Genomic DNA, 19,281 nt, shown 5'->3' on the forward strand with positions numbered 1-19,281 from the left:
GAGAAAGACGAGGCATTTTTGACTCTTTATATACACAAAATATGCACAAAAATGCAATTATGAATAACAACTGAGGCAAATTCTTTACTGAGGAATGCAGTACCAAACAAATGTTTATTTGCCTCCAGAAAAAAAACAGTGTACCAGTAGGAGACAAACATTCAGAGCATTTTATCATAATGTGACCAAATGTCAGTATCACCTATAATGTTCAATTCCTGTATGAAAAAAAAAAGTATACCCATTATTAAGAATAATTCAGACAAATCCCTAAGAAAGACAAATACAAAGATAAGGATGTATCGACAGGTATCAAGAATATTCATTTATGCAGAGAAATCCTGCATAACATAGCTGCACAAAGCCTGACCCAGCTAAGAAAAAGTGCTGAATATTTTGTATAAATAACATAAAAATAAAAAAAAGAAATCATATGCACTTAACAAAAGTCACAGTAACGACACAGATATTAAGTTTCTACTTGTGCAAGTAGGAATAACAGCAAAAAACCTGGCTAGTAATAATGGGACAGTGCTGTACAGAAAACTCATCAGTACCTTATACCATCAGTGCTATTATTTGGTTTATTTGATTATTGCAAATACGTGATTCTTTTAAAAAAAGGTCTTTCATTTCTCCATTTCAGGACAGGCACTAGCATAGGAACTAGAAATCTCAGCTTCCATTTTAATTTTGTTCCCTGGCCCGTGGTCTATCAGCTGGCTGGACCTGGACGATAACACATCAGCATCAGGACCAGGTTCTTTCTTTACATCTACCGTTAGTCCAGGAGAAGTTTTAGTAGAGAGAAGAGACAGAATCGTAGGGTGCATTTTTAACCGCTTCGATTGAGAGTATGTGTCTCCCTCTGTTTTTATAATCTCTTTACTGCCATCAAACCTTTTAATTTCTTGTGCTTCCGTAACATAAGCTTGACCTGAGACTTCAACTTCTTCTGGCTCGCTTTTAATTGGAGGACAAGGAGCGCTGCTCACGGCAGACTCGGATGAGCTACACTTTTTAGACAAATCCAGAGGTGCCGGCATATTCTCCTTACTCTCAGTCAACAACTCCAGAGGGGGGGTGTGCGCCACGCTAAGAGCAGAATTCGCCCCAAACAATCCACTGCTCAACACTGGGGATGTAGAAGCTCGAGGCAGAGCGTGCCCTGGTGCGACTGGTAGTGTTTGAAGGATCGCAGAAGAGCGCGGTGGCTCGTCAGTTTGGGAAGGACAGACGGGAAGAAACAAGACAAGGTTGGCTCCAGGAGGCGGGTTTTCATTGAGAGTTAGACTCCACACTCCCTCTGATGGACCAGAGGCTGCAGGCACACCCTTTTTCACAAGTCCAGGACTGCTGGAATGGCTCGCTGGTGCAGGTCCAGCAGGTTTGTTCACAACATCAGCCACAGCAGCTGTGTTTGCTGCATTTGATGCATCGGGTTCCAAACTGCGATCTTTGCGATTTTTCTCAGGCTGAGCGCTCTTCAAGGTCTGGCGTTTCTTAGGAACACTCTGAAATAGAAGACCACAACAACTTCCCAGTCATTCAACCTGCTATACAGAGCTGACGTGTCACATGCAAATCAGCGGAAAGATTTAAAGTTTGTGCGAAATGTGCATGCTTCTTCAAGTGCACAGTTAAATTATATTTTAAGGGTTTGATACATTCCTGAATGGGGAGTGTTACACATGCCCCCAAACAGAAACCTGGCTATTTGTATTAATTATGCATACTCAGATTAACTCTCTAATCCTCCATGCAAATAACCCTGATTAATGACCTGCACGATGGAAAAAAACAAACAAACTATATCTTATGGTTTCTTTTTTTCAAACAAAGTTCCGACTTCTTACCTTCCGTCTGACGAAGAAGTCGGAACTTTGTCTGAAAAAAAGAAACCATAGGATATCAATCTGAAGACATGATGAACACAATACAACTATTACGAAAAAAAAAAAAAACTATAGCATAGAATTGCTTGCATACTAACCAGCTAGGACAGGAACTGCTTATGTTATGTACTTAATTTGCATACTGTTTTGTAAAACAAGTAGCAGTTGTGCAACCATTATTATGTAATGCATTTAAGGCACTCCCAAGTCCCCACAACTCACTGCAGAAGGAGGTGTTTGCCCGCAGGTCCTGAGGTGGCTGTCGTAGTTCTGCTGGTGGGGGAAGCCCACTCCACAGCTCTGACATAAGCAGGGGGACTTGCCGGCGTGACCGCCCATGTGGGACATGAGCAGCAAGGCTGACCGGAACCCCTTTCCACATTCTGCACATTTCAGCACCCTCTGGTGAGCGCCAGCATGCTTCTTCAGCTCTTCTGAGGTGTCAAACTTCTGGCCACACTCCAAACACCGGATCTCATCCGTCTTCTGGGTAGCCCCCTGATTGCCCCAGCAGCCCGTGTCCTTTTTGTGCCGCTGGAAGTCCTCCTGACTGAGGAACTCCCTCAGACATGCCACGCAGTGTATACGCTGGGGTTCACACTTGTGCTGGCGGTACAGCTTTGCCAGGCGAAAATGGCAGCTGCACCGTATACACGTGTACGGCAGCAGGCCAAGGTGAGAGAAGCTGTGTTTCAGCAGAGCGTTCTTGGTGGTAAAGACCGTCGAGCAATCTGTGCATTTAAAACTGAGATTGCATTTCATTTTCCTGTGACGCGCAAGGGACTTTTGCGACCGGAAATTGCGGCCGCATGTTTCACACATTATATTCACCACGCACTTGTGCATCTGTATGTGATTCTGACAAGCCCCCAGAGAGGTAAACACACGTTTGCACAGGTCACATTCGTAAAACAAGTCCTCCAGGTGGACTTTTTCCAGATGACGTTTCAGATAATCCTGCGAACTGAAGCCGGTCAGACAGATGCGGCACCAGTGGTGCTCCACTTTGGATTTGGCATGCGTGCGAAGGTGGACGCGGTAGTTGTGTATTTGACAGAAGCGCTTCCCACATTCAGCGCAACGGTATGGGCGCATTCCAGTGTGCAGGTTCATGTGGTCTTGGAGCTTGAATTTGGAGGGAAGCTGGAGGTCGCAGATGCTGCAGCAGTAGTCACCTGCATGACTCGGGTCTGGGGACCAGAGATGGGAGAGTTGGTGAGTAGATCAAGCATGAAGCTCCACATTCAGCTTGAATGAGAGAATGTGAAAGGTGATATTTGTTGGAAACAGAATCAGATATCCATTAATAATCATACTTTTGATACTTCAGCGGGAATAGTTGGAATCAATACAATAATGAGCAAGGATGGTTCATGGTTTAAAGAGGAAAAAAAAAAATTTGTTTGAGGTTAAATGACTTCTTTTATGTATTACAATTGAGCCAGACATGTCACTGCAACGAATTATGAAAGTATTTTCATGCATTATATTGAGGGACGTTAATATTAACCATTATAAACTAATCGTGGGGAGAAAAAAATATATATTGTTGCGTTCTCTGTCGCAATAAATAATCGATAAACTGACGGCAAATATCGATATTTTATTACAACACACATAATGGATTTACGCGGTTGTCACCCCACTATTGTTCATGCACTTCAATTTGTCCAGTTGTACAGTGTTTACATTTACAAGACTAGGAGGCAGTGAGTTATTATGCAAAATTAAGTTGCTTACTGACTTTTCAGTATTAGAAACAAAGCAGTGCACTGTCCTGGTTTATATAAAACATGTTATTAATGTCCATGCACTTTAATCTGTCCAGCTGTACAGTGTTTACATTTTCCAGCCTAGGAGGCAGTGATGCTCTATATAAATGCACTTTCTTTGTACATTGTATGAAGTTTTGGCATCGAATAAATGCATAATTACAGACATTTTCCTTTTGTTGGGTATTTTTTCTTTTTCATTCACATAGATCGTGATATATCGTTGATGAAATTTCTTACATTTTATCGAATATCGTAGATATCGTGATATTATCGTTATCTCGGGCCACACATTGCCACAGTATTGAATCGTGAGTTACCCGTATCGTCCCACCCCTATTTGAAACTAATACTTAAGCATTCCAGAAAGGGGAATGTGAGTTTTAGTTACGTGTTCAAATGTTTATCATACCATTGCTGAGTTCTTCCTCGTCGTCATCGTCCTCGTCGTCCAGTTCTTCTTCCTCGTACAACTCTGAAACCTCGCTGTCATCAGAGTCGTCGCCAGCATCCTGCTGCAGGTGTGCGGGTCCGTCCTCGTGGGCGGGGGGTCCATCTTCCTCCAAGCGGGGGGTCTCTTCAACGGGGTCGTGTACCTCGGACTCTGAGCACGGGTCCTGGGGTGGTGTGGGTTCCTCTTCAGGGTGCTCGGGGTGCTCGGGCTGCAGGAGCTGCGGGAAGCCCAGCTCCGTGAGCTGGAGGTCCAGGGTGTCGGCCGACATGACTAGGAATGAATGAATACTTTATTACAGACTCAAAAGGTTCCATATAAAATACATAAAAATTACAGGTCACACATTAAAATAGTTAGTTAGTTTTATTTTGGTCCATTAGTCAATCAAAACATGCACCACAGTAAAGCTGGATATATAAATAAATTAACCAAAAAAGGTGTAGACTGAAGTCGTAGCTTATATGATGCCTACCCTTTTTTACATCACAACAAATCAAAATAAAAGGTATTACAGAGATCAATTACAACAAGAGCATGTGATATAGAGGATTTACAGGAGAAGCTGCCCTAATTGCCCTAAGTTTAAACATTTTTTTGAATTTGCAGATAAAACTACACATTTTTAGCTCATTACAGAGACTATTCCACAAGTTTACCCCTTTAACAGAAACACATCTACTTCTAAAGTTTGTCCTTACCTTTATTTTTTTAAACATACAAGTTCCCCTGAGTTCATACCGACTTTCTCTGGGTGAAAACATTTCCTGAATGCAGTAAGGAAGCAGGTTGTTGTGTGCCTTATACATTATAAGAGAAGTCCTTAGCTCAACTAGATCTACAAATTTTAAGGTATTTAGTTTAATGAAGAGTGGGTTCGTTGGGTCGCAGTATTTTGAATTATTTACAATTCTTATGGCTCCCTTTACAATTCTTATGGCTCTCTTTTCAATTCTTATGGCTCTCTTTACAATTCTTATGGCTCTCTTTTCAATTCTTATGGCTCTCTTTAAAATACATGCAAACATCTGTTCCAATGTTTCCATAGTCCAGATGTGAACCTTGTATCACTCCGTTTGATGTTAGTGAGTGCAGTTATTAGAGAATTTTCTGACTCATGGAGTAGACACATAAATGTAAACATAAAATTCCTCAGCAGAGCATGTAAGGTGGGGACATAACAATTAACAAATAAAGTGCTTGCACTTGTCCATCTTGGAAGCGTAAGGAGGATCCTGAACGCATCATTATATGCTACCTGCAACTTCTTTAGCTTGGCTTTGGTGGTATAATTACACCAAAGGTGAGCTGTGTAAAGAGATGTACACAATAGATTTACTTTAACATCAGCTCAGGGGCGTCAATTGGGTATGGCAAGGTACGGCAGCCGCCACACCTACACCTTGGCTTCAAGGGAAAATGTAAATGTTTGTTTTTTAAATACATTTATGGAATTACTCTGTGTCTATTTGTATTGATTATTCTATTACTTAATACATATAGAATAACTACAAATGCAAATCAGAACAACATGATCGATTTCACTAGTTATTATACTGCAAAAACTCAAAATCTTAACAAGAATATTTGTCTTGTTTCTAGTTAAAATGTCTAATTTTTAGTAAAAAAAACATTACATTACATTTAAGACAAGACTCAAAACAACCATTTTCACCTGTTTGAAGCAGATTTTCACTTAAAATAAGTGGAAAAATCTGCCAGTGGAACAAGATTTTTTTGCTTGTAATGAGAAGATAAATCTTGTTCCACTGGCAGATTTTTCTACTTATTTCAAGTGAAAATTTACTTGAAACAGGTGAAATTGGTCAAATAAGTTATTTTTCTGGTAATGACTCTTGTTTTAAGTGTAATGAGATTTTTTGACTAAAAATTAGACATTTTAACTAGAAATGAGACAAATATTCCTGGTAAGATTTTGACCGCGGTTGAATTGGTTTGATATTGGATATTATGAATTCAACACCCATAAAACTTGTGATACATACCACTGATTTTGGTCAAACCACTTGTGATGTGTTCATGGTCATCTAGACTATATATCACAAAACAGTAATTATTAAAACAAATCATAAATATGGGCATTTATATGGGCTGATTTAAAAATCATATATACACCCATAAAACTTGTGATACATAACACTGATTGTTTTCTTTAAACCTCATTAAATCAGCCCATAATATGATTTTATAATAATTACTCTCTTGTGATATATAGTCTAGATGACCATGAACACATCACAAGCAATATGACCAAAATCAGTGGTATGTATCACAAGTTTTATGGGTGTTGAATAAATTAAACCACATTAAATCAGCCCATATATAAGATTTTTTAATAATTACTGTTTTGTGATATATAGTCTAGAGGACCATGAACACATCACAAGTGGTTTGACCAAAATCAGTGGTATGTATCACAAGTTTTAAGGGTGTTGAATTCATAATATCCAATATCCAATATCAAACCAATTCAACCGGGGCAAGATTGAGTTTTTGCAGTGAGCGAGACTGCATTTGAAAAAGTTCCAATTTTCTTGACCACACAGATAAGCTACATATCAGACTTCTGTGATGAATATTTGCTGGACGTGTTGATTGATACTCTAGTTAAGTTCTGTGACTCGTAACCTTGCCATACCTTAGTAAGACTGAATTGACGCCACTGAATCAGCTGTGCACATATGGAATCTACGGGCAAGCATATTGGGCTGAGCATAGAGCTCATAGACATATACATGTTTATGATAGAGCTTACAGCACTGACGTGGATGTCATCATCAGAAACAACACGTGGGAGAAGGTGTGACGTGTGCAGACAAAACAAATTATGTACAGAAATAATCAACTCACCTTACCTCACTTCTCAATCGACTACATTCGTGTGTAGGGGGGAGGAATGTGGTTCTTCTTACGTTTTAAATGTTTATCTAGATGTTCCAGGAACTTCCATCAGAGCGATAGCGTCTCCCTGCCAGGAGGAGCCGGAGTGAGCGGCCGCAGCTACACCTGCCTTACCTGTTTACCTGCTGCACCCTCACGCCTAGTCTCACCTATCGCGATAACACACCCGTCACGCGATTTAGAGGCAAAAACCAAATTGTTCCCCCACACCGCCGTAAATTTGGGCGACATGAAGTTTCCAATTAGAAATGTGCGCTCACTCCTTCCCGACCGCAAGTATCGATCCAGCACCGAGACAACAATGGCTCACGTAAAACGTGCAGCAGCAGGAGGCTACGGACAGGGCTCTTTAGCGCACCTGCCGTCCTGGAGTGGTACTACACCACACACGCTGCTCAGGTGTGCTTAATCTTTATGAATCCTATTTATTGTAGTAATGTCAGTAGTAGTACGTGAGATAATTATCGGATAAGAATTCGTAATCGTGTAATGAAACTGATTAAAGTGATCAGACATCCCCATTATCTAATCTATGACAAAGGTATCTTATCATATTTTGCTAATTTTTCCACAAATTGACATTTTATCTTCTAACTATGCCTCATCTGTCCCGATAATGCTCTATATAAGATAATACAATTAACTTTAAAACCCAACATAAAAACGGTCCTTCATATTACATCATTTCAGAAAGAAAATTAGTATTCATAGTCATTTTTCTTTCAGAAAGCCAGTGTCCTTTTTTCAATTGTACTAATAAAAAATATATAAATAATGAGTCAAAGTCATAAGGGAGAGAAAGAAAGTGATAATTGATTGTATATCTCCATGCAATTCCATTTAATAGGAACATCCTGGAATTATAGGCCTTGTTAGATAATAAGAAGTGTAAACTTGGCCTGTACTTCTAAAAATTGCTTATTTTGTCATAAATATATACGTACCAATAAAGTTCTATAGAAGCATAGGTCACGATATCTCTTCCCTTTTGCGTCTACTGACAATGTTCACATCGGTAGTTGACTTGTATAGAATTATAAGATGGTGGTGACTGAAAGGAAGTGTGTACAAATTATCCCTTTTTTTTATAGAATGCAAAGCCAAAATGACGTTGGTTCACCTGTAGGGACTCAATCCAAGTGATGGCATCCTATCATTGAAGTTAAAACTAAAAAAAGACCTGACTATTTTGGAACCTTGGAGCACTTGTACAAAAGAGGATGCTTCATAAAATAAAAAACAATGAGCATCCCGTTCACAACACAGTAATTCACTAGTGTTCAGTCAGAGGCCGAGTATCTTCAGACTGCTACAGGAGATCCTTCCTGCCCACAGCTATAACTATCTGCAATGACAAGAAAACTCAATAATAGCTAAATAGTTTTTTTTTCTTCTTTGGGGATTAATTACAACCGAATTGAATTAAATTTTTGATGCAGCCTCATCGCGCACTGTGCCCACAATAATTGCCATTTTACTGCAAACATTTTCCTTTCCAACTCAAAGCTGCTTTATTTTATATAGTTTTGGTTTATAAAACAAGTTTACACTCCTTACCATCTAATAATAGAGCTAATTATTTTTGCTCTACAATCTTCCTTCAGGTGGCAAAGAAAGGCACATGTGGATAAAATGAAATCTCACTTAAACACTTCAACCCAATCAGCCACATTCAAAAAGAAACCAGTGGCTGTGCTTTCAAAAAGTTTTCTCTCTTCCACGTTGAGATTACAAATCAAGAAATAAAAAATACAATTCAAGTTTACAGGTTATTGCAGGTTATTTTCCTGACTCAGAAATGAGAGTAAAGACATAAAACCTGACTCATTTCTTCAGCAGCCTCCCACGGGACAGCATGGTTTATTACAACTTTGAAGTGTCCAAACACATTGCAACAGGGAGAGGAACAATCCAATCAGTAATATGATACACACTGTTCTTTATGAAACTGCAGGGCATTACAGAGCCATGAGTGCTTTTTAAGAAATGCTAAGACGTGAAAAAAAAAAAATCACTTTTAAAAGTGTAAAAAACAAAAAACAAAAAAACATGAGTAAATTTTAACAGAAGAAATAATTAGGATAATAATGGATCATCTGGATAATTTTGCTCACATGCCAACCACTCCAATCTGGAGTACTTAGCCAAGGTAATATTTTTAGCAGAACTTTTAAGTTTAAAATTTAATTTAGAAACTAAAAATCATGTAAAAATGAACAAGAAGCTGTACATGATACATTTCTTTTTTTATTGCCTACACATAGCATCACTACGAGGCATCTAATTTACTTAAAAATAGTAACTTTTCCAATCTGTTTAGGGGGAAAACAAGAGGAAAATTAACTTTAAACCACAAGGCAAGTTCATTAACTCAAGACACCAGGTAATATATTCATACCAAAACACACTTCACTCTAAAAAGAAAAACAAATCATTTAAAAAGTTAATCAAAACAATTTCTTTTTGTTTGTACAAATAAACTATGTTTTATGACAGTGTAATATTTGGATTCAGTACTTGGTTAGTCAATTTTAGAGGACGTGTGTCCAAAATTTCAACAGCTCATGATCAAACAACTTTCAATGCAACAGCCTGCCAAAAAAATTGATTCTCCAAAGCAATCCCAGCCTCACTGCGACCATGAGGTCTCCCAAAATAAAAGGAAAAACAGAAAGGGACAATTTATTACTAAAATATTCAAAAACCACAAACTTTATGCAGGGTCCTGGTTTGTCAATTATCTCTTTCCACTTGAATTCTCAGGCTTTTCCTCTGGGTGGCTTTTCTGGTGAGCTTTCAATGTGCGCTCGCGGCTGAAGCTCTTCCCACAAGTTGGACAGGCGAAGCGGCCGACAGCGTGAGCCCGGGACATGTGGGCATCCAGCTGCTCAGGACGTGCGAAGCTCTCCTCACATTCTTCACAGGGATGGGCTTTCCGCGGGGCGTGTTTTTCCTTCTTGTGAGTGCGGAGCTGAACCAAGCCAGGGAACATGAGCTCACACTCAGGACAGGGGTGATGACGGCCAGGAGGAGGGTCTGCTTTAGGTTTCTTCTCCTTTGCTGTAGATTCACTGTCGTCCTCAGAACTTTTTTTTTCTTCCATTTCTGATTTTGGCGCCGCTTTAGGAGGACGGCCACGCTTTGCTCCACCTGCTTTTCCCTTTTCTTCTGCCAGAGGTTCTGCTGACTCTGACGTGCTGCTGGCCTTAGCTGCCTCCGCTGCCTCCTCTGCCTCGTCCTTCTTCTTTCGCTTCACTTTTTTGTCACCGCTGGCTGGGTCTTCAGCTTTGGCGGGCCGTCCCCGTTTCTTGATGGGTGACGCGTTGGCGTTGCCGTTGCACTGCTGACCTTCGGGGTACTTCTCCTGGTGTGCTAGCAGCTCGGATTCAGCTTCAAATCCCTGGCCGCACTTCTTACAGCGATGGGTTTTCGTAGGATCCTCTGGCTGTTCTACGGTCTCTACATCTGGGCGGGGATGCTGGGTCAGGCGATGAGCACGCAGCAGTCCAGGACTACGGAACACTTCATTGCAATCTTTACAAACCATCTGCCTCTCTGGACACACCTGTCTTCTGTGGCCGGTGAGCTGCAAAGTGAGGAATAAAAACGGACACAAAATTACTAACAGACTAAAACATATATAGTTTAAAATACATTATTGTAAGAAGACAAAACAATACAGGAATAATTGCTAATGTATGGTTCTAATCCTGCTAGAATATGCTTACCTCAGAGAACGTTTTAAAGCTCTCCTTGCAATGCACACATTTGAAAGGCTTGTCATCTTTGCTGTGTGTTGGCTGATGTTGTGTCAATTCCTCAGATGATGGAAATGTGCGATCGCACACGTAGCATGTGAACAGTGTGTTTCCCTGCAAAGTGATAAAGTAAGGAAAAGCAATAAATTACAATGATTTATGACCGAAGATGATCAGATTCCATTTATTCTCAAAGATAGGTGGCATCTAGATGGTATGTAGTTTATCTTTAATTGCTGAAAATAAAGCTTATATTTCTGAAACAGAATTACAACTGAACAATGAAGATAATGTATTTTGAGCATGTGTGGATTTGGTGCTGAGTATTACCACGAACTTGTTCTGCAATACGATTAACCGAATAATATAAACAATTAAAAAAATGACTGAATATGAAAGACATGGGAAAAAACAAACTTTAGCTTGAAAACATTTTTAGGTCTTACATTATATAGGTCTATAACTCAACCATGTCACTTTGTTTGAGTCAGCCTAGGTCTGGAAATGTCTCATTCTTGAGCCATTCAGATCTGCAGGATACTGCGACAACACCGACCCTGATCAGAGTAGAACCATCCATCTTCCCTTTCTTTATATCCAACCAACTTGCTTTCATGTTGCAGATGCAGTACCACGGAAGTGGGTAGTGCAGAGTTGCAACACTGATTTCAAATAGCCCTGAAGATATAGATATAGCCCTGGTGGAGGAGAGGGGTGGAGTTGTAAATCTGACTTCCACCCTGTAAAACTGGCCGCTATACGCAGAACTATAAAGACGTGGTTGAAAAGGGTGTTTATCAACTGTTTATTTACAGTATTTTGACCAAAGCACATATAGACTTTTCATGAAGACAGCATGGAACTGAGCCAATATATCTCCTTTAAATCTACCGCAAAAAAATATAAACTGAAGGGTGCATGTTAAACTAAAATATGCTTTGGTCAAAATATAAAAGCAAGTGTGTGTGTGTGTGGCTCCACAATACTTTATAAACATTATATAGCTTTGGGATAAACTTGGGCTGCTTCATATCAAACTTGGGGAATTGGTTGAAACAAAAATCTATTGTGATTGACCACGGCAAAAATCTATTCACCAATTACTTTACGATGCTTAAACTTGAGGCCTATGTACAGTTGCCGCATATTAAAATAAAAAAACAAAAATACTATTGAGCTAAACTTACTTACATTTGAATTTAGTAAATCCAATTCACTAATGTCAGATCACACAATTAAAACAAAAATATATAAGAGCCCTGACATGTCAATCCCTTAAATAAATAAATCACTAAATTAAGTGCATCATCAACATGTGTTCACAAAAGTATTAATTATAATCAATTCCTCAACATTACATTTACCTATTCTGCTGTTTCTAGAAAACTTTCAGTTTTAAACGTCTGCTGAGTGGGAATGTCAATGCACTGTGTTATTGGTTGTAGCCTTAGTGCTGCTAGCTGCTGCTTCATAATCATTTTAATACAGCACCTTTCAAGTGAGATATAGGACCGGTTGAGTTAAATCTTCTTACCTCATCTCTGAACATGATTAGCAAACAGGAGCGGTGTTTGTCATGTGCCAGCACCGAGAAAAATAACCAGATTAGCGTGTGATCTCCAATGCTGTGCTGTTAGCGTACATTTCCGGCCAGGCAGGCAGGGCCCCATGCCATGATCCTGCCCAATCACCAACAATATAACTTCTGAGCGTATTTATTATACCTCATCAGGTGAATTTACATAAAGGAATAAATGTAACCTTTGATGGGCCAACACCTTAGCCATTGACTAACAATTAATGATGTCCTCATCAGTTGTCATCAGACGCTTACACACTGGCATTTCTTTGTGGAACATTTTCCCTTTTTCCCCGTCACGGTGCCTGTACGTAAGAGCCACTTTCTGCAAAGATGTAAAATCTGATCACCTCTTTTTTCAACCTCCGGAGGTAGACCAAAAGTTGTGAAAAAGGAGAGACCAGTCGTGTACGTAGGGCTTCCCCCCAATTCTGTAACTTAGTGAGAATTTAACAAATTTCTCATCATGTTGTATGTGTGGTGACCAGTCATAAGCAGAGCTGCAGGGACATTCTGCCTTTGTAGTTAAAGGCCACTCATAAATGAACCAGCAGCTGGTGAGGACACACGTTTGTGGGATTTTGCTCTCTTCCTTGGGCCAGTATGTAAGGCCTGTTGGAATAAAATTGGTGGCCCACTTCTATGCAAATGTTACAGAATGCCATTTTGTAAGTGCCTATCATGCAATGAAGCCTAGTGAAGCAGTCAGTAAATTATACAAACCCAGTGTCACACAGTGATCATTTCTGATTTTGCCATGAAATGAAATCTGAATCGTGATATACTGCTCAAACATTTGCCTGCAGCTCCGCAGCTCCTCCAGCGGGGATCAGTTGAAGGAGCTGGTACCCAGAGCCAAATAACTGACATACAGTTGATGACTTAAAGTCAGCTTCTTGGATCTGATTGTTCAGCCCATTTTCAACATGGCACTGTGCAGTACGAGGGGAAAAAAAGAGGCTTCAAAAGCCCTATTCAGAAAACCTACATGTAATGTCACATATAGCCTGTCCTACATTTTTTTTTACAGTCCATAGTCATGCCAATAAGGTGCAACAGATAATATAAAAAGGGCAACAAAGACTTTTAAAAGGCTCTGCCTGCCAGAAAGAAATCCTATCAATTTATCAATGGACTGATAAAAATGATGTTATTTTCCTCCTGTATGGGTCAATAATTTATCTGATCAATTGATAACAAGGATCCCTACACCAAATAGAATAGAATAAGTAGTGTTGCCCCGATCGATCAATCCATCACGGCATTTTCAAAACATCAGTATCGGCCAAAAAAAGTATCGGGACATTCCTAGTTATTAATGTTTTTAATAGATATTAAATCATTTTATATATCGTTGCATTTAAAGTCGAAGTAATAATAATGAATAATAATGACTTGGATTTATATAGCGCCCTTCAAGGCACCCAGAGCGCTTTACAGAGATCATTATTCATTCATACATACACATCCTCACTGGTGGTGGTAGCTACGTTTGTAGCCACAGCTGCCCTGGGGCAGACTGACGGAAGTGGGGCTGCCATATCGCGCCAACCACCACCAACATTCATACACATTCACACGGGGCAAGGTTCGCTTACAGAAGTAAGCGAAACTAACATGGTTTACATGTTTGAATTGTGAAATTTTATATCTGTTCATGTTCATTAAGCTACTGCTATTCATTTCATGCCATTCAGAATGTTGCACTAAGGTTAAGCCAAAAAGTATTTTAATTTTCTTGTGTTTGTGAGTTTGACAGGATGTCATTCAACTACCTCTTTTGAAGTTACATTTTTTTACTTTTGTTATTGCACTATTCTGCACTTTTTGTTTTAGTTTACAATTTCATGCTTTTACATTTTGTGGCACCAGTGCTGATAAGCTTTGTTGAAATATATGTCCATGTTGTTCTCCAATGGACAATAAAAGAAACTTGGGATAATTTGAGTTTTAGTCCTCTCTCTCTCTTTTTTTTTTTTTTCATTGCCATAACGTATCTGATCGGGAAAAATTGGGATCGACAGATACTCAAACTCAAGTTATCGGGAGCTAAGAAATCCTGATCGGGACAACCCTAAGAATAAGCTTTATCGGCCAAGTATGAACATGCCAGACAGGGAATTTGTTTTCGGTTTTTTTCCCCTCGCTCACTGAACCCAGATTTACCACATGCCACAACTTTGGTTTATGTGTCCATTAGTGATGCGACATGTACCTGCTGGAGCTGTTGTTTATACTCTTCCCGGTGGCTCTTCTTCATGTGCCTTTCCTTCGCCTTGGCACTGCAGAACGTGATGAAGCACTGGAAACACTGCAGGTTTTCATGCTGGTCTGGAGGAGTCACAGACACGCATCGTTAACGTTTGGATCTGGCCGTGAAACCGAAGCCAAAGCTGTGAGCAGGGCAGCAAATATGTGCCACTAGAAACTGAATTTGAATAATTTATATTTGAATTGCTCAACTTAAATAATTGCATTAAAAAACTGAATCTGAATCACATAATTTGAATTTGTATTGTTTAATTTGAATCATTGCATTGAAAAACTGATCGACATTCAGTTCTCACAATTCAAATTCAATTTTACTGTGCCAGACATCCGGGTCTTCCGGAGGAAGAGCAATCGAGTGCAGATACAAAGAACCCCTTTTCACGTAGCCTACTATAACCTCCATTTTCTTTCAACGATATAAACGATCCTATTGTGTTTTCTCCATTCTGTGTAAAAAGCGTAGATTTATATCTTGCCGTTTTGTAGAAAAATTTCTGCTGAGGAGTGTGTGACCAACTATACCTTTTTTTAATGCAATTAGGGCTGTTCGATTAATCGATTTTAAATTGTAATCGCGATTATGTAATTAGAACGATGTTAAAACGTGAAACTCGTAAAAAACGATTTTTCACTTTTTTTTTTTAAACCTTGTCTGCACACATATTACTGATTGATACCATATTAATGATTGATGGAAATACCTCTCAATACCTGCGACAAGTGCCCCATGGGAGAGGCTCTTTAGTGTAGGAGGGGGCGTTGTAACATGCCACCGGGCATCCCTCAAGCCAGATGCCGTAGACCGGCTCGTGTTCCTTGCAAAAAACTTGCAAATGTGAACAGCAAATGTAATGACTGACATTACACACCTCTACCTCCTTCATGGGTTGCATTATTATTTAGCATGCAAAGACCCAGTTTAGTTTAATTAGAAAATGTCTTGTTTTATTTAATTGGAAATATAACTTACGGTATGTTTGCAAGTGCTGATTTGTTTTTTCAGAGATAAAACTTTATATTTTATTATATTTTTTAAAACTTTTTTTCAACTTATTTTACAGAGTTTTGCACTTTATTCATTCATTTTTGGTTTAATAAGAGCAAAGTTTGCACTTAAAGCCCAATGGGGCAAATGTTCAATAAAAAAACAGCATATTTGAAATCATTTCTTTGCCTTTTGTCAATTCACAAAATAATCGTAATCGTAATCGAAAATCGGATTTTGAGAGAAAAAAATCGAGATTTTATTTTTGGGCAAAATCGAACAGCCCTAATTGAAAGAAAATGGAGGTTATAGTAGGCTACGTGAAAAGGAGTTCTTTGTATCTGCACTCGATTGCTCTTCTTCGGGAAGACCCGGATGTCTGGCACAGTAAAATTGAAATTGAATTGCAAGAACTGAATTTGAATTGTGAGAACTGAATGTAGATTCAGTTTTTCAATGCAATGATTCAAATTAAACAATACAAATTCAAATTATGTGATTCAGATTCAGTTTTTTAATGCAATTATTCAAGTTGAGCAATTCAAATTCAAATATAAATTATTCAAATTCAGTTTCTAGTGGCACATATTTCTGCCCATAGGCAGCACTAATTCAACTAATCAATCACAATAATCAAATTCGTTTATATCTTATACTACCAACATGTGGAATTCCTTACCGACAGCCATAAAAGAGAGCAAATCCCTAATCTCCTTCAAGTCTGCCCTAAAAAGCACCTACAGGAGGCTGCTACTCGTAACTGGGAATAATCAAAGCCTCTACTGCACATCCCGCTGTTCCTTCTGATTATTGTTTCTTGTTTTTTGTTTTGTTTTCTGCTTTTGTTTCATATTACCTAGCTTATTCTATTTGTCTCATCACCTTTTTAGTCTCTCTCGGTGCAAAATAACAGTAATTCCCCCCTTTTCTTTTTTTTTTTTACAATCTTCCCTACAAAGTACTGCTTCTTACCTGTATGTCATTCAATGTTATATGAATTTAAAAAAAGGTCTCCAATGTAAACAAGTGTAATGCTTTCTTGGAATAATGCCTTTTAGCTGACTTTGTATCAGCGAATCTGTACTGTCATGAAACTGTACCTGATCCTATGCAATTCTTCTAATAAATTATTAAATCAATCAATCAAACATATTCGTGCCCGTGGGCAGCACTTACAGGACTGCACGGCGGGCAGCGGGCCGTTCATAGCGGGTCTGTAGACCTGGACCGGCTTGGGCGGGGGGGGCTGGGGGGGCTCGGGCAGAGCCCGGCCCATCACGATGTCCTCGATGTTCAGAATATCTGAGTCCATGCTGTCAGGGGCCCGAACAGGCAGCAACTTTCCTAAAAAAAAAACATAAAGCAAAGCCAGTGAGGATGAAGAGTGATGAGGCGGAAATAACAGTGATAAACAGCGGGAAACCCAACAGAACCAGCATGGAGCAACAACTACTGCAGCAAATCACACTAACACACATTAAGACACCGTGGGTGAAGTGTACATCAATATTCCCTGAAGTCGCTCGTGTGTGATCGACTTTAACCCGTACCAACTCTAACCTGAAGTTTACTGAGCTCTCATCACGCTCAGGCCATGCTAAGCTAACTAGCCTCACACAAACCCCCCAGTAAAGCTGCTGGCTGTCCGCTTACTCCCCTCAACCCCGGCTAGTCGGTGTGCTGAAGCCGTCCCGTAATCACCCAGATCCCCGTTAGTTTGGAGCGTTTGCGTCTAAATGAAGCGGTGAACAAAGTGCGGGCTAGTCGGGGAGCTAACTAGCTCTGCAGGAGTTGGCGCTAACAACAATCCTCCATTCAGAGAGGACTCACTCCTCAAACTCGCTGCTGCTCTGGGCTTCAGCTCGGGGGTCGGCTCCGTTACACGGCTTAGATTTATCAGCGTGATACCCGCCAGGTAGTTGTAATAACCGACATATAAGCGTGTGAATGTGTGTCCGTTACCTCCGCGCTGTTTGAAGGTAGTTGAGCAGAGCTGACCCTAGAAGTACAACACATAGATCGGACACTTCCTGGTGCAAGTCTGTTTATGCTGCGTTCCATTTACCTCGGAAGTCGGAACTCGGAACTGGGAATGACGTCACAGCCGAGTTATCAGCGTTCCAGTTACAAAGTAGGTAAACAAGTTTGTAGTTCGCATATACCACATGAAAAATGTAAATTACACTATAGCACCATATATATGCCGAACAATACTTGTATACGACTGATTTAGTGTGACCAAAACTAGAATGAAGTGCTACGAAGCTCTCTTCTACTGTTTAGAACCGGGGCAGCCATCTTGGAATGTGAACTCGGGGGTGGTGAAGACTCTCCCACTTTCCCAGTGGGAAATCCCACTTCGAGGGGCGTTCCAGTTGAAAATTCCGACTGGGAACTGGGAAATCCCCACTACCGAGGACAAATGGAACGCGGCAAAAGTTAAAGAAATTTCGTTTAAATTAATTCATAAATTCTATCCTACAAATGATCACATTGTAAAAAGATTCAAAAAAAATATTGATTCAAACTGTACTTTTTGCTCTGCAAATTCGGAAACAATGACTTATTCTGGCTGTGCCCCATTGTTCAAACTATTTGGAGTGATATGTGTAATTTTGTGTCTGAAAGAATTGATATTGATTTTATTTTATTTTGGAAGGATGTGTTGTTTGGTGTTTTTGACCATGTAACAATTAGAACAAAGCCAAAGGAAACGTTTATTATTAATTTGTTGATTATCCTCGCAAAATTCCACATCCACAAATCTAAATTCTTACGCAAAAAACCCTCTTTTTTTACTTTTCATTGTGAATTAAAACAGTATCTGGACTCTATTAAGTTTTCTAATAATTCAAAGGCAATCAAAACCATAAATGTATGTAAATGTTTTGGCTTTCTGTTATAATTTCATCCCCCCTGGCTGGTTATAATGTGTTGTGCTTTTTGTTTTGTTTTTTATTTGAGTTGTACTCTTTATATGTTATAATTCGACGTGAATTTGCAAAATGTGAAGTTTTTTTTATCATTGTTATGTTTGCAATTGTTAATAAAAAAAAGTTACTATCAAGATGGCTGCATTTGTTTGTTATTATATTTTCCTGGTTGTTTTTTTTTTCATTATTGATTATTATTTGGACACAAACTGAAACTTTTGAATGCAGACCCACTAGGTTTTTTTTTTGTCATTGATACAAAGCAGCACTGAAGACTAAAGCCTGATTTATGGTTCCGCGTAAAATCGACGCAGAACCTACGCCGTAGGCTCTGCGTTGGTGTGACGCGGAACCATAAATCAGGCTTAATCCTTTCACAAAAGCAGACCACATGACGCCAACTGGTCGATTACTAGTATAACAGTGACAAAATATATTTTCTCAATGATAAGTGATGTGCTGTGCTATAAAGTAAAAGCACATGCAGCACACTATAAATATATATATTTTTTACTGTGTAGCAGCCAGACTTACAATTTAAGATCACAACAACTCGTCAACTTTTCTATACTGCACAGTTCTATCGGTTGTGGGTCACGTGACCAAAGACGACTCAGTCAAAATGTTTTTTTTTTTATTATTAATTGCGCCAAACTTTAATACAGCGGACGAGATAATTGGATCACATTAGAATTCAGTAAATATATATAAGTAT

The 19,281-nt window shown here is 39.3% G+C and overlaps 2 protein-coding genes across 5 annotated transcripts; both read right to left on the reverse strand.

The window, feature by feature from the left end:
• Window positions 1-28: 28 nt before the first annotated feature.
• Window positions 29-7,330, reverse strand: wu:fe05a04 (zinc finger protein 225). 3 transcript variants are annotated; one of them, XM_061718305.1, is made up of 5 exons: window positions 6,990-7,330; window positions 4,080-4,391; window positions 2,118-3,085; window positions 1,857-1,887; window positions 1,434-1,514 (listed from the first exon to the last, which is right to left on the reverse strand). In XM_061718305.1, the coding sequence occupies exons 2-5, from the start codon at window positions 4,387-4,389 to the stop codon at window positions 1,504-1,506; spliced, it is 1,320 nt and encodes a 439-aa protein (XP_061574289.1). In that variant the 5' UTR covers window positions 4,390-4,391; window positions 6,990-7,330; the 3' UTR covers window positions 1,434-1,503. The 3 variants fall into 3 exon arrangements, with proteins under 3 accessions (XP_061574288.1, XP_061574287.1, XP_061574289.1); XM_061718304.1 differs by lacking the exon at window positions 1,857-1,887 and having other exon boundaries at window positions 29-1,514; window positions 6,995-7,330; XM_061718303.1 differs by lacking the exon at window positions 1,857-1,887 and having other exon boundaries at window positions 29-1,514.
• A 1,534-nt stretch (window positions 7,331-8,864) lies between these two features.
• Window positions 8,865-17,684, reverse strand: znf576.2 (zinc finger protein 576, tandem duplicate 2). 2 transcript variants are annotated; one of them, XM_061716524.1, is made up of 5 exons: window positions 17,596-17,684; window positions 16,810-16,977; window positions 14,593-14,708; window positions 10,769-10,912; window positions 8,865-10,626 (listed from the first exon to the last, which is right to left on the reverse strand). In XM_061716524.1, the coding sequence occupies exons 2-5, from the start codon at window positions 16,943-16,945 to the stop codon at window positions 9,778-9,780; spliced, it is 1,245 nt and encodes a 414-aa protein (XP_061572508.1). In that variant the 5' UTR covers window positions 16,946-16,977; window positions 17,596-17,684; the 3' UTR covers window positions 8,865-9,777. The 2 variants fall into 2 exon arrangements, with proteins under 2 accessions (XP_061572508.1, XP_061572509.1); XM_061716525.1 differs by lacking the exon at window positions 17,596-17,684 and adding an exon at window positions 17,464-17,568.
• Between the last annotated feature and the right edge of the window lie 1,597 nt (window positions 17,685-19,281).

This window comes from Cololabis saira, chromosome 3 (genome assembly GCF_033807715.1).
Source record: "Cololabis saira isolate AMF1-May2022 chromosome 3, fColSai1.1, whole genome shotgun sequence".
Lineage (NCBI taxonomy): Eukaryota > Metazoa > Chordata > Actinopteri > Beloniformes > Belonidae > Cololabis > Cololabis saira.